The 20678-nt window shown below is 31.2% G+C and overlaps 1 protein-coding gene, 1 non-coding gene and 1 pseudogene across 2 annotated transcripts; 2 read left to right on the top strand and 1 right to left on the bottom strand.

The window, feature by feature from the left end:
• Positions 1 to 10864: 10864 nt before the first annotated feature.
• LOC130803342 (U5 spliceosomal RNA) lies at positions 10865 to 10980 on the top strand. Its single transcript, XR_009039890.1, has one exon. It is a non-coding gene; the product is annotated as a U5 spliceosomal RNA (small nuclear RNA).
• Positions 10981 to 14143: 3163 nt separating this feature from the next.
• On the bottom strand, positions 14144 to 14991 carry LOC130803320 (ribulose bisphosphate carboxylase small subunit, chloroplastic 2-like; annotated as a pseudogene).
• Positions 14992 to 18379: 3388 nt separating this feature from the next.
• Positions 18380 to 20627, top strand: LOC130802294 (ribulose bisphosphate carboxylase small subunit, chloroplastic 3-like). The gene is made up of 3 exons (XM_057666248.1): positions 18380 to 18824; positions 19231 to 19365; positions 19949 to 20627. Exons 1-3 carry the CDS (start codon positions 18648 to 18650, stop codon positions 20177 to 20179), a joined length of 543 nt encoding a protein of 180 aa, XP_057522231.1. The 5' UTR covers positions 18380 to 18647; the 3' UTR covers positions 20180 to 20627.
• The last annotated feature ends 51 nt before the right edge of the window (positions 20628 to 20678 follow it).

Here is a 20678-nt window from a genome sequence, read left to right as displayed (position 1 = left end):
ATAGTTTTTTCGATAGACTCTTTGACCGCACTCTCCTTTATGGGTATAAGTTGTCGTCTTTTTTCTCTCCCCAGACTATGATCATAGTTTTTCTATGAACAAGATACACCGGATATATATGACGATGATATATAATAGTTTTTATTGTATGGTTTGTTGTCTTCGATTCATCCCTTTTCAAACTCTGATCACAGTATCTAGGAGCGTAGTACAACATTACAATTGTACACATATAGTTACCCACAACAAATAACTACTTAAGACTGCTAATTCACAACTACGCCACAACTATCTTGGGACGAAATAGAACATTGATGAAATATAGGGTGCTCGAGCATGTACTTGAGAGGGATTGTTATTGTTTGCTCCTGTTTCTTGTGGTAAATGATAGTGCTTGTGGAATTTCTCCTAAGATAACAATTTAAGCAATCTTATTTCATTAAAATTTTCTTCCTTGATTTATGCTAATTTGTTTTATGAATTGTATATTGAATTATGAGTATATATTTATATTTTTTTTGGCAAATTAAACCTCTTTTAATGGTATCTCATTGAGTGGAATCATGTGAAAACCAGTTACATGGTAAAACTAAAAATAAATATACATATCAAGTTATAAGAGTCGTATTGCATTCATTAATGTCAATAATATTCTTATGTACCCTTTTGACAGAAAAAATACCCGTGATCGCAACCCATTATTCTTATGTACCCTTTTAACATCTTATGATCTCCATGTTTTCATCCCATTGTTCTTATGTACCCTTTTAACCTCATATCATCATATGTACTCTTCTCCATGTTTTCATGATAATTAAGAGCGGGGGATCTAGAAACAATTAAACAATGTAACTAAAAATAATTTTAAATTCTAATTAATAATAAAGTTTGAACTTGGATTAATATTGTAGCATAGTAAAACTCCTACCAATATAACCAACTCATATATTAGCATTTACAAATACAATCATACATAACTTAAATGCAATCAATTGACAACATTAATAGATGGCCTTGGATCTTAATTAAGTGAGTATTAACGTCATGCACATGGTACTATTTAGACAGCCACCATTGATATAAAGATTATCCTAAGATCTTAAATAATGACTAAATAACTAATTAATTAATTACTATCTAATTACTAAGCATGATCATGACTTCCCCTTCTAATACCTATATATTCTTTTTCTCCTGTTGCACGAGTGGTTTTTAATGGGTGAAAAGTATATTAATTAAAGCATTTATTTTATATCCCTAAGATCAATTACAAGCCCCTTGGTTTCTCCTATGATCATTGTGGGTCCCACCCCACATGAAGGACATATTATTATGAGTCAAACTCAAAACCACTTAATTGTAATTAAGCATCTTCCACTAATTAATCATTTAAAATTGCTTCTTGATAGCATTAACTATGACTTAAATTAACTATCCTAACCTATGTGTGTGATAGGGACTAATTATATATGTGCCACTAATGATAACGATTAGCTCTCCACTACCACTTTTAACCATCCTAATCTTCTCCCTAAACATGATTAGAACAACTAAATATTATGTTACAATTCATAATAATAGAAGAATACTGTTGGGATGAGTTATCTTACATCGACAAATTAAAGATGAGATGTATACTTTATAAGCTATTAAAGACCTTCTTCCCATTGCCATATGGTTTTGGGATGGTAAATACTCCTTGGCTTGTGAAGTGTGTGTACCTCGTGTTTTCCCCGATAATTACTGGCATTCACAATAAGTCCAGTCTAATTTAACATGGTATCAGAGCCGATGGTTCGATCAAAAAACAATTTAAAATGGTAGGTCCAAAAAGAATGGCGTTCTTACCCTAATTGGTTACTCCCACATGCAAACTTTATGGGGGTTCGCATGTGAGGAGGGTGTTGGGATGGGTTATCCCACATCGACAAATTAAAGATGGGGTGCACACTTTATAAGCTATTGGAGACCTTCTTCCCATTGTCATATGATTTTAGGATGGTATTTACTCTTTGGCTTGTGAAGTTTGTGCACCTCATGTGTTCCTCGATAATTATTGACATTTATAATAAGTTCAGCCTAATTTAACAATTACAAAGGATAATATAAGTAGGTTTCTAGCTAAGAATAAATTCTAATCATAGTTTTAGTAGATGTAATATCGTTGCTCATTAGACTTATTTTAACGGGAATTTTTTGGTGTGTGCAATTTGATGTGGCTTGATGAAAGTCCTCGTTGGATTGATATTATTGTTTTAATTGATTTTTCTAATTAATATATAGTTCAAAAAAATAGTAAAAAGTTAATACATACTAAACTCATATGTAGTGTGCGTAATTTAATTTTTTTTCTTTATAAGCAGTAAAAATAAAATACTATTTTAATATAAAATTCTAAGACAAATTAAACAATTTTTATTTATTCTCGTCCTTATGTGAATTATAAGATCTATACGATTTAACAAATCTTTTTTGTAATAAAGTCACTTTTTTATGAAAATGATTTTAAATATATAAATAAATTAAACATTGAACTAAATTTGTTCAAGTTTGATAACCTTCCAAAAGCTTATAATTATACTTTTCCTGATATGTATGTATAAAGCTAAAGAATATAATTATACTTTTCCTAATATGTATGTATAAAGCTAAAGAATATATGATATTGGATAAATAATTATGTGCTTGTTCTTTATTTTTAAATTTATGCATATTAAGATTATTTCGAATTATATAGAGTAATTCAGTTCAATATGATAAAAAAAAAATTAATTAAATCATAGAAAAAATTAAATTATATGTTATTAAATCTAAAATCAAATTGAAATAATATGGTAGGAAAACTACAACTTAAAAATCAAACTGGAGTAAAGCAATAGTGGCACAATTATAGAAAGATGACCCACACACTAATTAAGTTTCTACTTGCAAATAATTTAATAATTAGTTGTTTAAGTATGTTTAAGGATGTCTCGTGCAACTAATTTGTTGGTAATCAAGATTTAAACAAACAAATTGCCTCTACCTTATATCTTTGAGACACTTGTTTAGAAGTTGCAATTTCTTTTTAACAAATATATACTTCTAATTTCTACGCTTAACTAGCTGTCCTTCACTTGGAAAAAAACTAAGTAATGATATTGGGTTGTGGTAAATACTTATAGTTATATTTGATAGCTGATAGCAGATAACTCATTAGTAAAGTGATAAATTTGACTATTTTGATTTTATTAATTGGTTTGGAACTGATTTTGAACATGGTGCGAGTAGCTTGTTCAATAATATCTTATTTATAACAAGTTGTTTCAATGACTAGGGTGACAAAATGTACAAACCTAAAATTTTCATACACACTAATTACGATGGGTAAAATTTTTATACCCACGTTGACCCATCAGGATATGTATCCAAACCCGCCAGCCCCTCACATTAACTTAATGTCCGCGCTATATGCACTTCATACGATCGCAATTCCTTATAAATGTAATTGTATATCTAATTTTTATTTAAATCTGGGAAAGTAAGAAAAAAAAATAATCTCTAGTTTTTTTGTCAATTTTTTAATAAAATATGAAATTAATATAAAGTATGTTATAAATATGACACAAACGGGTATGGCGTGGATTGAACGGGTATAGTACGGAACGGGTGGGTATGGGGCAAGTAAAACCTCATACACACCACTTACCCACTATCATGGCGATTGGCGGGTAAGACTTTTCATACCCATATCCACCCATAACCCACCAAGGTGAAAATACTTTTTTCAAAACATAGTAGTGAAGTCACATAAGTTTTTATTTACATCGTAAAACTTAAAAAATGAACAAATATAATTGATAATTAATTATTTAAAGCATATAAATATATATTTGCAGGATTCCTACGATCCTATCTTACTGATAAGTAATTATTATCATTTATATGCTCCTTTTGGGTGTTTACCTTTTGGGTGTTTAGTGGCGTTTTAGGATCATTTTAGGTGTGTTTGCTCCATTTCACTTCATGGCTAATTTGTGGGTAAATAAGTGAATCATAGTATTTTTGAGTCTTTTTTGTGGATTTTTGTGGCTAATCATGTTTATAGGACTCAAAGATCGAATCAAACCATCTATAGTATCAAGCCATGTGAGATAAAAGAGCAAGAAATCAAGTCTTGAAAGCATTAAGGTTCCAAAAGTAAAAGTTGACTTGGTTGTGGTGAAGTCATGAGAACTGCCGAGTCGGCGGTGAATGAAGCAAAGAATGAGTTTTTCCAGTAGCGAACGTCGATTCGGCAAGGCAAGAAAAGGTACCGCCGACTCGGCGGTGGGTACTGACCAAATCCCATATTTTTCAGAAGCATCAGCCGAGTCGGCGGTGGATGTATTTTTGTGAAAGTCGACTCGGCGGTGAAGGCTGATCAAAATCCCTTTTTTCCAGAAGCTACATTAGACTCGGCTGAGGTTGCACACTTGAGAACCCCCGACTCGGCGGTTTGCCAGGTTTTGTTTTAAGACGCGTTTTATCTCGGTTTTTCCTAAAACCCTAGGTTAATTCCCCTCATTAGTATAAATAACCCCTAATGACTGATTAGGGCTTCTGCTTCTTCTCTCCTTCCTTCCATTAGATTTAATTACTTTTTCCATTAGTTTACTTTAAATTTCAGCTTTTAATTTAGTTTTTCATTAAGTTTATCATTAATCTTCCTTTAAGCATTGTAAGTTTTCTCTAATATTTAGTTTTCTCTAAATCTAATAGTGAACCAACAGAGCGAGAGTTTGAGATTAACAAGATTATGTTTAACCACGTAATTAATCCGACTTTTCATAGACACTAATGAGAATTTGATCATACAAGACTTTAGGGGATTCCTGACACCCTAAATCTTTTCATCATAGAGCTTTAATTCACATTTTCATTGTATTATTAGCTTGTTAGTTAAAAACCAATCAAACATTTTTTTTTTTATCAAGCAATATAATTAGTAGAAATTAGCAAGTTTCTTGTCCTAACTTCCTTGTGTTCGACCTACGACTACACGTACACCGTGCGCTTGCAGTTAAATAAAATTTGCACACCACTTACCGATTTTAATCATACCCCTCAACAATTCTATATAAAATCTCGATCCTAACAACTTTAAACAACATGAATCAAAACTTCCCAAACAATGGTCACGAGCAAAATTTAAATTTGGGAAGATGGTCATCGAAAACTTAGACTAACATCAAAAAGTCGATTTTCAATAATTAATATTCAATAATTGAAACGCACAAAACTAATAAGCAAAAGATCATGATTCATGTCCATATATAAAAACATCATTCTTAACTAAAGACTAATCTTTGATATGCAAAGTAAATTATCATTAAGTATTGCTAATTGCTTGCTTCAATTATTTATTATCTTTGCAATCTAAATTGTTATAAAACAAAGAAGAAAATGTAAGTGCTTAGTGACTTTTGAAAGCATTATTCATTATAGTTTAGATTTGTGACCCTTGGTGACCAATATTCCAATTCATCATATTGTTGTACATTAGTGTTCATGTCTGCGGGATATCATCTACTCCATGGCATACTACCTACAATTGTAGTCCTTGAGCCTAAATAAGAGGATCCTCTTAAATATTTCGGATTCAGAATATACTTTCACCCAAAAAAGTACTATAGAAAATATAACATATTAAATTATAAGACTCTAATCAATTTAAATTTAGTTCATAAATAGTTAGTAATTAATAGCTAATTTGAGTATGGAATTGGAATAGTGGATTCTGTCAATTGAATTGATCAGCTGATATTAACATGCTCATGAGAATTAACTGATTTTCACATGCTCATGAGACTTAACTAATTTTCACATGCTCATGAGACTTTAATTAAGTTAAACTTTAGTTGAGGTGGTGTCTTGACAGTATTATACGTCATGACATTTAGATAATTTTGAGTCTTGATATTACACTACAAATAATAGTGCCAATTATGATATTTAAGGTATCAATATCATGTCATTTATCAAATGTATGTCACCAAAATATTTGGTAACATTAGAAAGAAGTGTCATAATTTAAGATTGAAATATTAGAATAATATTCTAAAAATGGTGACATTTTGATGAAGTGTCAAAGATATTGCGTCACAATTGAACTTTTTCTATAGTGAAACTAGTAACTGTTAGCTAAATTGAGTGGCGAATTGGAGTAATGGAATCTATCAATGAATTTGATCAACTGATTTTTAACAGGCTAGTGAGAGCAACTTGTTATAAATTTACCGATTGATAACAACTAAATCTTTCAACCAACTAATTTACAAAACACTAACATCAGATAGTTTAACCACAAAATCATCTATCTCTACATGAGTAATCCACTATTATCTAACAAGCTACTTTGCCAATCTGATATTATCTTGAAAAATATATATTAGCACCTAAAATCAAGGATCAAATCTCGACATATAATTGGTGACTTTCTGTTTTCTGTAGTCTATTAAACATACATTTCAAACAAGTCATATGTCGAGTAATTTATTCTCATTTTTTTTCTTATTGTTACCTTTATCTTAATATTATGTTTCACTTTTTTATTTTAGCTATATTTTATATGATTTACTTTTCTTTAATAAAAAGAATTTTTTTTTCTTTAATTAATATCTGTTAGTATAAAGAACCCATGCACATGAATTATGATTTTAATTTCTTTATTATTTTTTCTCTTGATATAAGAACCAATATGATTCTGACCACTTTATTTATTACTCCCTCCTATTCAGCTTATGTGTCCCATTTCTTTTTATGGTCAAGTCACCTTAATTGTCCCATTTTTATTTTTGGTATGGATTTTTGATTTTTATGCCCTTAGTAGCTTTATCCTATTTTTAATTATACCCTCCATTACCTATACTAATTTTCCTCCCTTACATTAAAAACTCATAATACCATTCTCTTTTCTACCTTTAGGGACTCTCCTTAAAATCCGTAAAAAGTCAAATGGGACTTCTAAGGTGAATAGGAGGGAGTATTTTATACTTTATTATTATTTTATATTTAATATATGAAAAAATTTTGTAAAATAAAAATAAAACATAATAGTGGCAGATCAAAAGTGATAACATTCTCCTATCTTCTTTGTCTTCATATGAGATTTTATTATGCAACAAAGGTCCAAAATGAGTTGATTTCAATCATCATGCTTGGCCTTGGTAATTGCTATAGGATATGTATAATCTATGGAAATGAAGCAAATCTAGTTGACTAGTGGTAATGCACTTTGGTGATACATCATAGGCCATTGTTATTGCATTGCATGGTGTCCATAGACCATAGTCAGTTACACTAAGCATGCCAATTTCCAACAATCACATTGATTTGCCCTCTCAATCTAGTTCTTGTCCTTTCTAGTAAAGCACTAATTAAAATTTTATTTATGACATCACTATATATTTTTAAATTAATAACATAAGCTAGGTAATATTTTATATAGCTTTCCCTAATTCAAACATACCCATTTAGTACTTTTACTTATGATTTAAAATTTATAGTAGGAACTTTATTTATATCTTTATCATGTTCCCACTTTGAATTTTATGGTTAAACTTTATAATCTTTGATCAATTTATTGCATATTATATAAGATTTAAAGGTGCTTATATAAAAATACAAGCCAAATTATTAATATTTGAGATAATCTTTATATCATCACTATATTATGCTCCTTCCTATTCAGCTTATGTGTCTCATTTCCTTTTATGGTCAAGTCACCTTAATTGTCTCATTTCTATTTTTGGTATGGGTTTTTGACTTTTATGCCCTTAGTAGCTTTATCATATTTTCAATTATACCCTCCATTACCCATACTAATTTTCCTCCCTTATATTAAAAACCCATAATACTACTCTCTTTCCTACCCTTAGGGTCCCAATTTTGACTCTCCTTAAAATCCGTAAAAAGTCAAATGGGACTTTTAAGGTGAATAGGAGGGAGTATTAAAGTTATTAACCTCAATGGCATGTGATTCAACTATGTTTAATTTTTTCCTAAAAAATCCTAAGATAAAAAAGACAAAATATTCAATAAATCAACATGATTTGTTTCCATTCATATCAAGCAAGCTATTTCTCATGATAAATATAAAATAGAATCTCATAGAAATATATCAATATTTAGTTTATTTCTAAGAAGTTAATGACGATAATTGAATTAAGGTATGTACATTTACACCGATATTTAAATATCTTAACAATCTTTAAAACGCTATTCTAAAAATGGAGTCTAACATAATGTAGCTAATAGATATGGTTTAAGTTGGATATGTCCGGTTCAAGTTTACGTCCAAGGTCTTCTCATAGTGCTCCATTGTTCCTACCTACACCCTAGCTACTCCTAGGCTATCAACATGATAAGCTCCTTCAATTTTTCTCCCACTTATTTTCTAGTTTGTGGAACACAAACTCAAAAGTGACAAAAATCAATTCATAATTTATTTAAATCTAATAGTGGGTAAATTTTAGCAAATTTTGCACTATATTCGGCTCAATTAGGGCGAAATTGGTGTAAATTTGGCGTTAGTGGGTAGGCGGTGGCCTCATGGGTATATGAGGTTTTAGATGTATCATAACTGCAACACAATTAACTTTATAGTCACCTGTGTCATATCCGGTCATACAATATCTTGCTATTCAATACATTCGTCCACCTTATACTCAATATGCTTTCAAATTCCCAAATTAATCAGACATATATATTTTAATGCAGGTATGAAGCGAGTTAAAAGTGGATATGAATGTGAATTATGATGAGTATACACGTTTGATCTCCTTGCAAATTTATAATGTAAAGTCATATGGTAGAGAATATTTTGAATATGTATTCATGTTAGAATGTGTTGATATGAAAATTTACTCTATTAAGTTAAGTGTAAATATTATATTTTCTCTGTTCTAAAATACTCACATCCAATAATAATATGTTATATGAAAAAATATTATTACTAGTAACAAATATAATAAAACGGAGATAATAGGTGACTACAAATACAAAAAACAAGTCTCGTCTCCACGTGTGCATTTAAGTTTTGAACTCTAGTAATACTAGTATAGCACAAAATTAAAGTTGAAATTCCATGAACCACTTTCCCTTGAAATTACAGGCACTCCGTACCCAAATGGGACAGATAATGAATCAAATAGTACTGCCTAGTACTTGGTTTCCTAGAGCACTCTTAATGGTGTAAAAAAAAATTTCTTTCACTAATTTCTCTCTACACTTTCTTTTTCATCTACATTATCTTTTTGTGTGAAAATTTTTGCTATTGAACTTTATCCATTCATGAGGAAAAAAGTTTCCTCACCACTCTCTCCAAAAATATTATATAAAACTTTTCGTTTATACCAATAATTTTATAATATCGTCCATACAATTAATTTTCTTCGTTTATACCAAGGTGCGTTTTATTAGTTTTTTTATTGACTTTTGACTTTTTGAATTTTTAATCGGTATAACTGCTAAAAAATTTTGGGTAAATATTTTTAAGCCAAAACAAAAAAGCTACTTATAATAGCCTTTTTTATTGACTTTACGGCTTTTAGCATACTTTTTCTCTAATAAACAATTAACAATCAGCAAATAATTTTTACCAAATTTCTCCTTAATGATTAGCTTAAATAGCTTATTTTATCAATCAATAATTTTTGCTGGTCAAACCAGACAATAACTCTAATTAAAAATCATTTATTAATAATGACTCATTTGCACATTATTGCAAATTTTTAGGGATGGAAAAGTATGAACTTCATCATTCATTTTAATTTTGAGGTAAAAAAGATTTCATTGCATTTCATGTCATTCAAAGATCAACTTATTTGTAGAGCTGTTCAAAAAAACCCGACCCGAAAATCCGACCCGGAATCGAAAATTATCCGACCCGAAAAATGTAAGTTTTTTAGGTTTACCGAACCGCAATTACCCGAACCGATACTTCACTCGAACCGTTTGATAACCGAAAAGGGCAAAATCGAACTCGAACTGCAACCGAATTTTATAACCGACATATAAACCTTAACCGATGTTACCCGAACTGAACAGTGATCGACCCGAGTCAAATCCGACCCGAATTATGCATGTAACCGAATGTAACCTGACTAAAACCGATTAAGATCGAACTGTTTTTAACCCGAACTGATACAAACCCGAACCGATTGTAAATCGAACTATTATAAATCCAAATCAAATTTTCACCTAATTTTAGCAAATTAAGTCCAATTTCAGTTTTCTAATAATACGGAAAAAGGAAGAACACAAGTTCTATATAGAAGAGATTGTATACAAAATATTTATATATATATATATATATATATATATATATATATATATATATATATATATATATATATATATATATATATATATATATATAAACTAATTGAAATAAATTGATTTGCCTATTAGGCCTGGCAAAAGCTGACCCGACCAGCTAACCTGATCTGAAACCGACTCGAAATTAGCGGGTTTGGGTTTAGATTTTTAACCCAATTAATTAAATGGGTCAACTCGACCTGATCTGTTTATTAAATGGGTAAGGTTCAGGTTGAATATTTAAACCCGAAAAAAACCTGTTTAACCCATTTATTAAATTTAAGACGGATCAACATTTGCCAAATACTTCGTAAAACTAAGATAATACCAATTACCATGTATTGAGGGATTTGTCAGCTGAAGATGACTTTCAATAAGAAAGGAAGTTGTCCCACATCGGCTAAGGGATTTGTCAGTTGAAGATGACTTTCAATAACAAAGGAAGTTGTCTCACATCGGCTATGAAAGATACTAATAAAAGAAAAATCCTTTAAATCACTTCCACAGATCTCATACCAACTTACGCAGCCACGCTGTGAGCACAAAGCGAACTATTCTTTCGCATTTTACTAAAGAATACCGTGTGCTCGCTGCATTAAGTGGCATACGTTTATTTTTGGAGGAAGCCTTTAATTAAGGTTAAATGGGTCAAATGACCTGAAATATATGAATTTAATGACCTAAAAAAAAAGTAGGTTAAATGGGTCATTAGCAGGTTGATTCGATCAATAGTTAAGGATTTATTGACCCATTTATATATGATCTGAACCTGAAAATGACCCAACCCGACCTGTCTGACACCCCTATCTGCTATATCTGATAAAACAATCGGTAATTATTTTTTGTAAGTAAATGAGCATACATCAATTAAAAACCTGACTATTAACTTATTTCGATATTGACCCGATCAATAGTTATCCGTAACCGATAACTACTCGAAAAATAAAGCTCGAACCCGATCTGTACCCAAAAAAAGCAACCAATTAGTAATCGATGACAACCCGAGACCGATTGACACTCGACACGAACTTCAACCGACACCGAACTGATGCTAACCCGATAGCTTGAATAACCGATCTCTAACCGAACCGTGACTAACCGACTCGACCCGAGTGTGACCCGTTGTAACACACAGCCGAAAAATAACCGATCTGAAATGCAACCGAACCGAATAACACCCGTCCGAAACCGACCCGATCAACCGAATGAACACCTCTACTTATTTGATTGCTTAAGTCATGAATATATAAAACTTTCATACCCAAAAAGTGAAATTAATAAAGTGAATAAAAGGCGAAAACAAATATTAGTATATGATGGACTGAATTGTAATCTCTGCATGTGTTGAATCAACTCAACTATCATTTTTATGTTATACGTCGCACAATACAATTTAATATGATATTTAATTAAACAACTCGGATTATAGCCTAGGTTTTGATTTTATAGAAATTGACCAAGACATCTGAACTTTGGTAAACATATGAGTCACTTTATTTTAAAAATTTTGTATTTCAAATGATGGTGACATAAGTTTATGTTATTATCCCCTTAAAATTTTTGATTCATATAAATTATTTAAGAAGCCTAATATCTATAGATTGGAGATTTTTTTTTTCAATTTGATGAGAATATGGCTTAAGTTTAAAGTATTCTATTAGAATGTCTATACATTTCATATATCAATTGTCTACCTACGATAGTCTAATTCACGTAATAAATTTATTATGAATAACTTAAAATACAGAAAAATAACAATTTAGTGGTTCTACACACAAAGATAAAATTAGTAAAATAGAGGCTACCACCTCACAGTTTCTCGAATTATTCACGTAGACTCATTGAACTTTAATTTTTTTTTTTTTTGGGCCTCTTGTATTCTACCTATTCCATTTGGGCTTATGCATTCTCCATAGGCTCAAAAGCCCATAAATCAATAATGTGGTATACAAATATGGGTTTTCTCTTACTTTGATCAACTCGTCTACCGTAAGATTGTCTTATCATGAGACAAGTTTATATAAGTAGCATATTTATGTAATTGATTACTTTAAAATTATAAATAATTGCTTTAAGGTTATTTGTGGATAGTTCAAGACTATTATAAGTGAACACTTAAAATTATAAATGGTCACTTTTCATGAATAATCCAACCTTTTCACGATTTTCTTACAATAATTCCGCCTATTAATTAACCATAAATAATCCTAACTATTGAGTCACCTACCAAAAATGTTGTAACTAAAAAGTTACCTATTTTTATAGGTAAACTTGAAAAAAAAATATTAAAATAAAATTACAAAAATATTAACAATAATAAAAAAAAAATCAAATAGTAACCACTTGTCCACTTATATTACATATTGATCGTTTAAGCTTCGAATTTGAACTTTACTTACAACAGTTGAATAAAAAAAAGTAAAATACAAAATCAATTCTATTTTTGCTTCATTTATGATATATGTTTTCCAAATTGTATGGTTGCAAAGTAATTGTTTGTTTTTAGGTATATTCCACAGACCTTAAATGATTTTTGAATGTAATCCAAAATGTACAACGACAGCATTGATGGATCCATGTTTGAGAAGTCCATGGTTTGATGTGGTGGCTTAACTCCGACAATAGCAGGAGCCAGGATACTCTCTTCAAAAAAGTGATTTTAGGGATTTATATATTTTTTTTTTGTAGTTTATCTTTTTTTTTTAAATGACTTGCTACAATAGGTAGCAAGTAACCTGAGTATACCCAAGCAAAGACCCCCTAAATTCGGATTATTCATAGTTAATTAATAGATGAGATTATTGTAGGAAAATCGTAAAAAGATTGGATTATTTAGGGTAATTTTTCTTATAAATAATGATCACTTTTAGACAGTAAATGTACAATAGGCCTATCCAATAAGTTGATCCAACTATTTACACAATTAACATTAAATTAAATTATCATTTTTTTCATAAAATGGTGTTAGACCAAATGGAACATTTACTAGACCTTATAAACGAATCTGACTAAAACTGACTTTAAAATAAATTCAAATTATGTAAAAATTAATGTAGACACAACAACATTTTAAATCCACTTGAAATACTTAATCTAAAATTGAAGATGCTGAGTACTATCTTTTCTTCTATTGGCTACTAACTAGTGATGTACTAGTCAATTAATATGATTGCATTACTTTTATACCCAATTAATAGAGAATGACGTCATGAAGTATATGATACTATGAGAGACGGTCTCTTTGATAGATCATCCCTAATTTAGTGAGCCCATTATCATTTTTTAGTTTGATTAACTTTTAATAGGTTGGACGTGAAAGACGGTCTCTCAAAAGATCGAATGTTTTGTAATCTATAAACTTTTAGGAAAGACTACTCTACCATATAGACAATTCAATATTGGGTAATGTAGTAAGCAACGTAGCATTTTCATGTTGTGAATTTTAATATATGTCCGTGTTATATATTATACAATTTATTATTAATATAAGTTTTGACTAAACGATCTTATCCATCTAGACCTAAATTTAAATTTGCCTTGAACAAAAGTGTTGAAAAATAGTATATACTATTTTCCATATATTTAGGAAACTATAAGTATTCTATAACTATTAGTTCTACTTTTAGGCTAATGACTTATTAATGAGAGGTGTTTTTAATATTTAGGAGCCAAGAATTATTACTTCAAAAGGGCATTAACATGATGTAGGGTCTCAATTGGACAGCTAACACCATATGTTTATGAGTCATGACAAAATAACAAATGGAGAAATCTACAAAACATTATGTTTTCCTTTAGATAGTACTCATAAAAAGAAATCTCTTGGATAAGTACATAAGTAACTCAATATAAAAACACAATAGAAAAACAAAATCAATGCAAATATAACTTTGTAGCCAGCAGGCTTACAAGCGATCAAACTGATACACTGCACTTGACGGACATTGTCGAATCCGATGATATGATTGAAGGCAGTTGGGTAAGCCTTCTTGGTCTCCTCGACTTCGTTCACAACCTGGACAGGATCAGTGCATCCGTAATGGGCAATTTCCACATGGTCTAGTAACGACCATCTTGGTATCCTGAAGACCTATGGTTCTCACGGTATACAAATCCATGCTACAAAAAAAAATTAAACTAGTTAGTAATTATCTTAAAATAAACTGTATTATATATATGGTCGTTCTTATCTATGTAAAATTGCAGATTATATTTGCTATGATTGTTTATTGAAAACGACATTTTTATTCTTGCAAAAGTAAGATTGCATTCATCAAACACACTAAACTTCGATTATAAGTTAGACGATATTGAATGACATTGAAGTAATGAAATGTATTTACTTACTTCCAACTCGAATTTAATGCAAGGGATCCATCCCTTGTTAAGAAGGTATTGAACTTGAGCCAATTATTGGGTGTCACTTAGAGGTGGAACGTAAGACAAAGTCTCAAACTTCTTACATACTTGCATACATTGAACTCTTCCACCATTGTTAGCAATAGAAGTTATGCCATTGTTCTTCTTGCTAGCTGGGAAAGCTGAAATAGATTTTAAACCATTGAATGGTGCAACCATGTTTGCCTGAGCTCCGGCATTGCAGCTGACGGCGGTGTTAGCAACGGCGGCGTTGGAGAGCATTGAGGAGGCCATTTTGTTGTTTGTATGAACTAGTAATACCACTTGCTGTGACCTGTGAGGGACTAGGCAAGAGTTTGGATGTTTAACTTATAGAAATGTTTCATTTCTTCATGATCACTAGATTTAATGGTCATTATTTCGGTAAGGTGAGGATTATGAATGGATTTTTTAACCTTTCAATTAGATGTGTGGGCCCAATCACGAATATGGTATATTGGTAGTGTATGTTATTACCTTACATATCAATTCATGCATTCTTATCCTAGTTTGTGTGTGATGAATTCATAATGGTTTCTCAGTGAGACGCGTTACATAAATGCGTTATATAGTCCAATTAATATAAAGTATATGTTTCTTGTTTTTGAATCATCTTATCCAGAGACAATCTCTCACAAGAATAGCCGATACTTATTGCGTTATATTGGTAATATAAAAGTATTCAAACTCAATACAAATATGGTCTGCTAGGCCAAAAGCCCAGCTAGATAGGACCAATCAAAGAAACATAGGGTGTGTTTGGTTGGTTATTGGAATGGGTATGGAATGGTATGAGAACCCATTCCAATGTTTGGTTGTCTAATTTTACATTGGGTTCTCATACCAAAAGGTTTCCCATACCCTTATTTTCCCTAATATCCCATACCCTCCTAACCCCTAAAGTTTCAATATCCATTCCTCCCATATACAAACCCTAATTCCTAATCTTTGCTGCTCTTCAATCTTCATCTCCACGAGTTCTTCTCTGATTCTCCTTCAATCTTTTGGATCTTCCTGCTCCTGCTCCTGCTCTTCAATCTTCCTCCGTACTCTCTTCTTCCTCCGTTCGCTGAAACTTAATCTTCCAAAGTATGTACTTTTTTTTTCTTTCTGCTTTTGATTCCCTTTTTAATTGTTAAACAATCTTTGTTTAGTGAGACTCAACTGTATTGGAGATTGCTTTTTTTATTTCACTTCGTCTTCCTTCTGCAATTTTTTTCAGATCTGCAACTTTTGAGAACTTCGATTTCATGGATTAATTCACTTCGTCTTTCTGTTTTGCTTTGTACTGGATTTCATGGATGTTTGATTGCTTGGTTTATTTGAGGTTTTTGGATTGATTTCATGGAAATTGGAAATTGGGTCTTTGGAAATTGATTTCATGCAACATTTTCGCCATTAACCTTAAACCAGACAAATCAAGATTCACGACGTCAATGGATTCAATATCTATTTGCAACATAATATGTATGTATGTATCTATATACAAACTGGACAGAGAATCTATTCCATAATTGAACCAAACAGTGTCAATGGATTTAATATCTATTACAGGATTGAACCAAACAGTTTTAGTCTGGTATGGGGTTCTGAATCCATACCATCCTGGTATGGGGTTCCATACCATTCCATTCCTGCTCACTGAACCAAACGGACCCATAAAGTATTGTGAAAATTTGAAATGAATAAGATTTTTTTAATAAAAGAAAAGGCAAAAATCAAGTTACGGATAAACTTATTTTCAAAACTAAGCGTCTGAGGCATTTCAAGTAAAAACGTTGTTGGGTGCAACGTTTTCCCAACAGTCGTTTTTAACCTCCTTCTTTCTCATTTCCCCAATTCCCCATTTCAATTTGAGCCCTAATTTTTCAATTCTCCTTCTTCCTCTCCCTCTAATCTCCTTCTATTCCTTCCCCATTTCAGTATCTTTTTGCTTGGTTATTCTGCGCTTTAGTCTTTATTATTCAATTTAGTGCTTAAAGGTATGTAATTTTTATATTTTTATTATATGATTGAATTTTAGGGTTTAAAAGGTTTTTGGTAATGTGGGGTTATTTGTTTGTGCAAGGATTACATTCTTCATTTATTGCTTCATCATTTAAATTAATTTTAAAATTTGACATATTTGAGGTAATTGTTTTGATATTTGTATGAGGTTGTTCTTGAAGATGATGTTGAATTTTAATTTTATTGTATGAGATTGTTCTTGATGTTATTTTATTTGAAATGTTGTTCTTAATGTCAAATTTCATTTTTATTGAACAAATTGAATTGAGTTGAATATAGTAGGTTAATTGAATTAAATTGAATATACTTCATTAATTGAATGTACTTGATTCAAGAATGAAGTGAACAAAGAAGTTGATGTTGAAAAATAAAGTGAACAAATTAATCTATGGATGTTGTTGATGAATGTTTATGTTGATGTTGAACAATAAATGTTGGTGTTGATGTTGATGTTGATGTTGATGTTGATGTTGATGTTGAATTATCATAAGTAAGAATGTATTAATGAATGAATGTTTATGTTGATGTTGAACAATGAATGTTAATGTTGATTTTGATGTTGATGTTGATATTGATGTTGATGTTGAATTATCATAAGTAAGAATGTATTAATGAATGAATGTTGATGTTGATGTTGAACAATGAATGTTGATGGTGATGTTGATGTGAATAAATTGAACAAATAGGATGGAGAATCCTAGTCCTCTAAATCCTTCCTTGTTAGTTTCACAACCTACCCATTGTTCAAACGGACCGGACAACTAGAGTCCGACACATTGCTTCAGACTCGACACCACCCTTCGGTAGTAATGAGATGGCTCGTAGACGATAGGGTTTTGAGATACATGCGCGAAGCTGATTTATATGGTATTCACCGAGTAGGTGAAATACCATTAGATCGAGGGATGATTACGGCTTTAGTTGAGCGATGGAGACCTGAGACGCACACCTTTCATCTTTCAGAGGGTGAAGCGACCATCACACTGCGTGATGTTGCTATACTTATCGACTTACCGGTGAGTGGGAGGGCAGTCACTAGCCCTAGTCCGAGACATACTAAAGAGCGGATACATAGGATGTTCAGTCTTAGGCTAATTTGGTGTCAATTTCGGCGAATTGAAAATTCAAAATGCAAATTAGTTATCGAATTATGTTACACTAATTTTTATTTTTAGTTGTTAAATGTAAAGACCCTAAATATTCACCCCTGTGTTTGCATGAGAAAAGAATATAGCAACAAACTTAAGCTTTTTCTAGTAATAAACTAGCTAATTATTTACTATTATGCTGTTTAAGCATACGTAGAAAATAAAGATATATTTGAGAACTTGAAATTACTTCTGTCAATTTACTTTTTTAATATAGTATAGTTCAATTCAAATCAAATTAAACATAGCATCACTTTTGTATTCATTCTCACACATTCACTACTCTTATTATTCAATTTAGTCTAGTTCTATTCTTTAAATCAGCATAAAACTATTTCTTACTTGGAAAAAAGTGATCATGCCATTGTGAATAAGACATAAAAAAAAACAAGTGTAATGATTATTAAACTTGGAAGACAGGTGTCTACCTAAAAAAAATTTAGTGGGTATGATTGGCTATGTTGATATTGTAAAGCCCACTAGATTGAATTATATCCAAGCATTATCTCCAAATTTGTAAACTTATGGTGCCCATTCCTCCAATAGATAAGCTATTCCCACCAAAATCAAAAACCACATCTCTAAATTTCAAAACTTTACTATACACCATTCATTCATCCAAGTAAAGAGATAAGCTTATTATGTGCATTCCCAACCACTTCTAGAAAATTACACTTATTCCCTTCACCATATTTCTTCACTCAACCAGCAAGAAATCATCTAAACACTAAGTGCTAATACTAGAGAACAAAAACCATGGCCTCAAGCTTGATGTCCAATGCGGTAACCGCTGTGGCCGCGGCTAGTGGTGCTCAAGCTAACATGGTTGCACCCTTCAATGGGTTGAAATCTGTTACAGGCTTCCCTGTTACTAGGAAGAGCAATGACATTATTTCTATTGCTAACAATGGTGGAAGAGTTCAATGTATGCAAGTAAGAAAAGAATTTTGAATTGAACATATTTTGTGCAACTCAATCAAAAGCAAGTTAATGATCGTAGTTATAACCGGTCATGTCAATAACGGGCCAGATCGACCCGACGTGCTACAAAGTCAGTGCAGGTCAAGTCTTTATGGGCCCGTCTCCTCTTGGCCAATTTAAAATTTTGATCCGACCCAATTAACAATTCTAGTTTTAGCTTCATATAAGTTAAGAGTCCTTTGACGTGTGGGTGCAACACCTGCCTCTGTCATGTTGACTTATGATAATATATCGGACAAGTAATATTAAAAGCATAAACTGATGGTGGTAGTCCACGGATATTCATAGTGTTATATACTCTATCATTTTGATTATGAATTTTGGTAATGGGTTTTGATCGTGTGGTTGGAAATTGTAGGTATGGCCACCAGTTGGTAAGAAGAAGTTTGAGACTTTGTCTTACCTCCCACCTCTTACTGACACTCAATTGTTGGCTCAAGTTCAATACCTTTTAAATAAGGGATGGATTCCTTGCATTGAATTCGAGTTGGAAGTAAGTTCTAATTTTATTGTTTATAATTATTTAATCTTGTGGGATAACTGAGTTGATTACTATAAATATGACTTAAATATTTGATCATTAATTGTAAATTAAGACATATTGTCATTGATTAGTTTCCATCTAAATTGAGTTTTGAGGTATTGACAACTTTATACTAAAAAGGTATTGGATTGATTTTTGATATAATACTCCTTTCATTTTGAAAGTTATTCATAATTCATATATAAAATATTTCATTTAAGTATAAAAAAAGTTTAAGATATATAGTTTTTCATTGATATATATGAATTAAAATATATTAGATTTTGTATGATTTATCTTGATGTATAGAAAGTATATTTTTTTTTAGTTTTCTATAAAACACATTGTCAAATATTAAGGCTTGAAACATTTACTTTAAAAAATTCGTGTAAAATTTAATTTGACAAATTTTTGTATTTAGGGGAAAAAGTAAGTATCATCTAAAAATTAATATAATTAAGAAATATGTATGATTTTAACGAGTCAGTGAACTATAACAGCATTTTAATTACATTTTTTTGTTATCTTTTGCATTTTTTGTTATCTTCTGCAGCACGCATTTGTCTACCGTGAAAACCACAGATCTCCAGGATACCAAGATGGTCGTTATTGGACCATGTGGAAGTTGCCCATGTACGGATGCACTGACCCCATCCAAGTTGTGAATGAGGTCGAGGAGGCCAAGAAGGCTTACCCCACCGCCTTCATCCGTATCATCGGATTCGACAATATCCGTCAAGTGCAATGTGTCAGTTTTATTGCCTACAAACCCACCGGATGCTAATTGAATGTCATAGGCGGCTCTATATGTGCTTAGCTTAGTTTGTGATATGTTTCATAAACTATGTATTTTTTAAGCATAATTGTTAGAGATCTTTTGAAGTTTTTTCGGCTTTAGAAATATACTCCCTCTGTCCCTTTGCACCTTTTTCTATTTTAATTTGTCCCATTTATTTTACACCCTTTTTTTTGGCAATGACTTTACTTTCTTTCTTTAAATCTCATCCACAAATTTATTTTCTCTCTCCATCTTAACCACTCATTTTTATCATCCACTTGTTTTTTTATCTTATTCTCCAATCAAATTTTACTTTCTATTAAATTCCACCCAAAATAAAATAAGTGCATTATCATAGAGACGGAGGGATTATCATGTTTCTTTGGTTTGCTTTCAATGTTGTTGACAAGTTTATATGGAAGAATAATGTAAAGGCTAACAACTTGTTCTTGAATCCCATACGACTACAAGTTTCAACTACTACAATTTTAAAATCTTAATCCTA

Source organism: Amaranthus tricolor, chromosome 16 (assembly GCF_026212465.1).
Source record: "Amaranthus tricolor cultivar Red isolate AtriRed21 chromosome 16, ASM2621246v1, whole genome shotgun sequence".
In the NCBI taxonomy this organism is placed as follows: domain Eukaryota; kingdom Viridiplantae; phylum Streptophyta; class Magnoliopsida; order Caryophyllales; family Amaranthaceae; genus Amaranthus; species Amaranthus tricolor.
This window is presented reverse-complemented; position numbering and strand designations above follow the sequence as displayed.

What these genes read in the sequence shown, in the direction of transcription:
- LOC130802294 (XM_057666248.1), top strand. Translation starts at nt 18,648, where the DNA reads ATGGCCTCAAGCTTGATGTCCAATGCGGTAACCGCTGTGGCCGCGGCT. An exon ending in GAAGAGTTCAATGTATGCAA is followed by an intron (nt 18,825 to 19,230) that starts GTAAGAAAAGAA and finishes TGGAAATTGTAG; the next exon opens with GTATGGCCACCAGTTGGTAA. An exon ending in GCATTGAATTCGAGTTGGAA is followed by an intron (nt 19,366 to 19,948) that starts GTAAGTTCTAAT and finishes TATCTTCTGCAG; the next exon opens with CACGCATTTGTCTACCGTGA.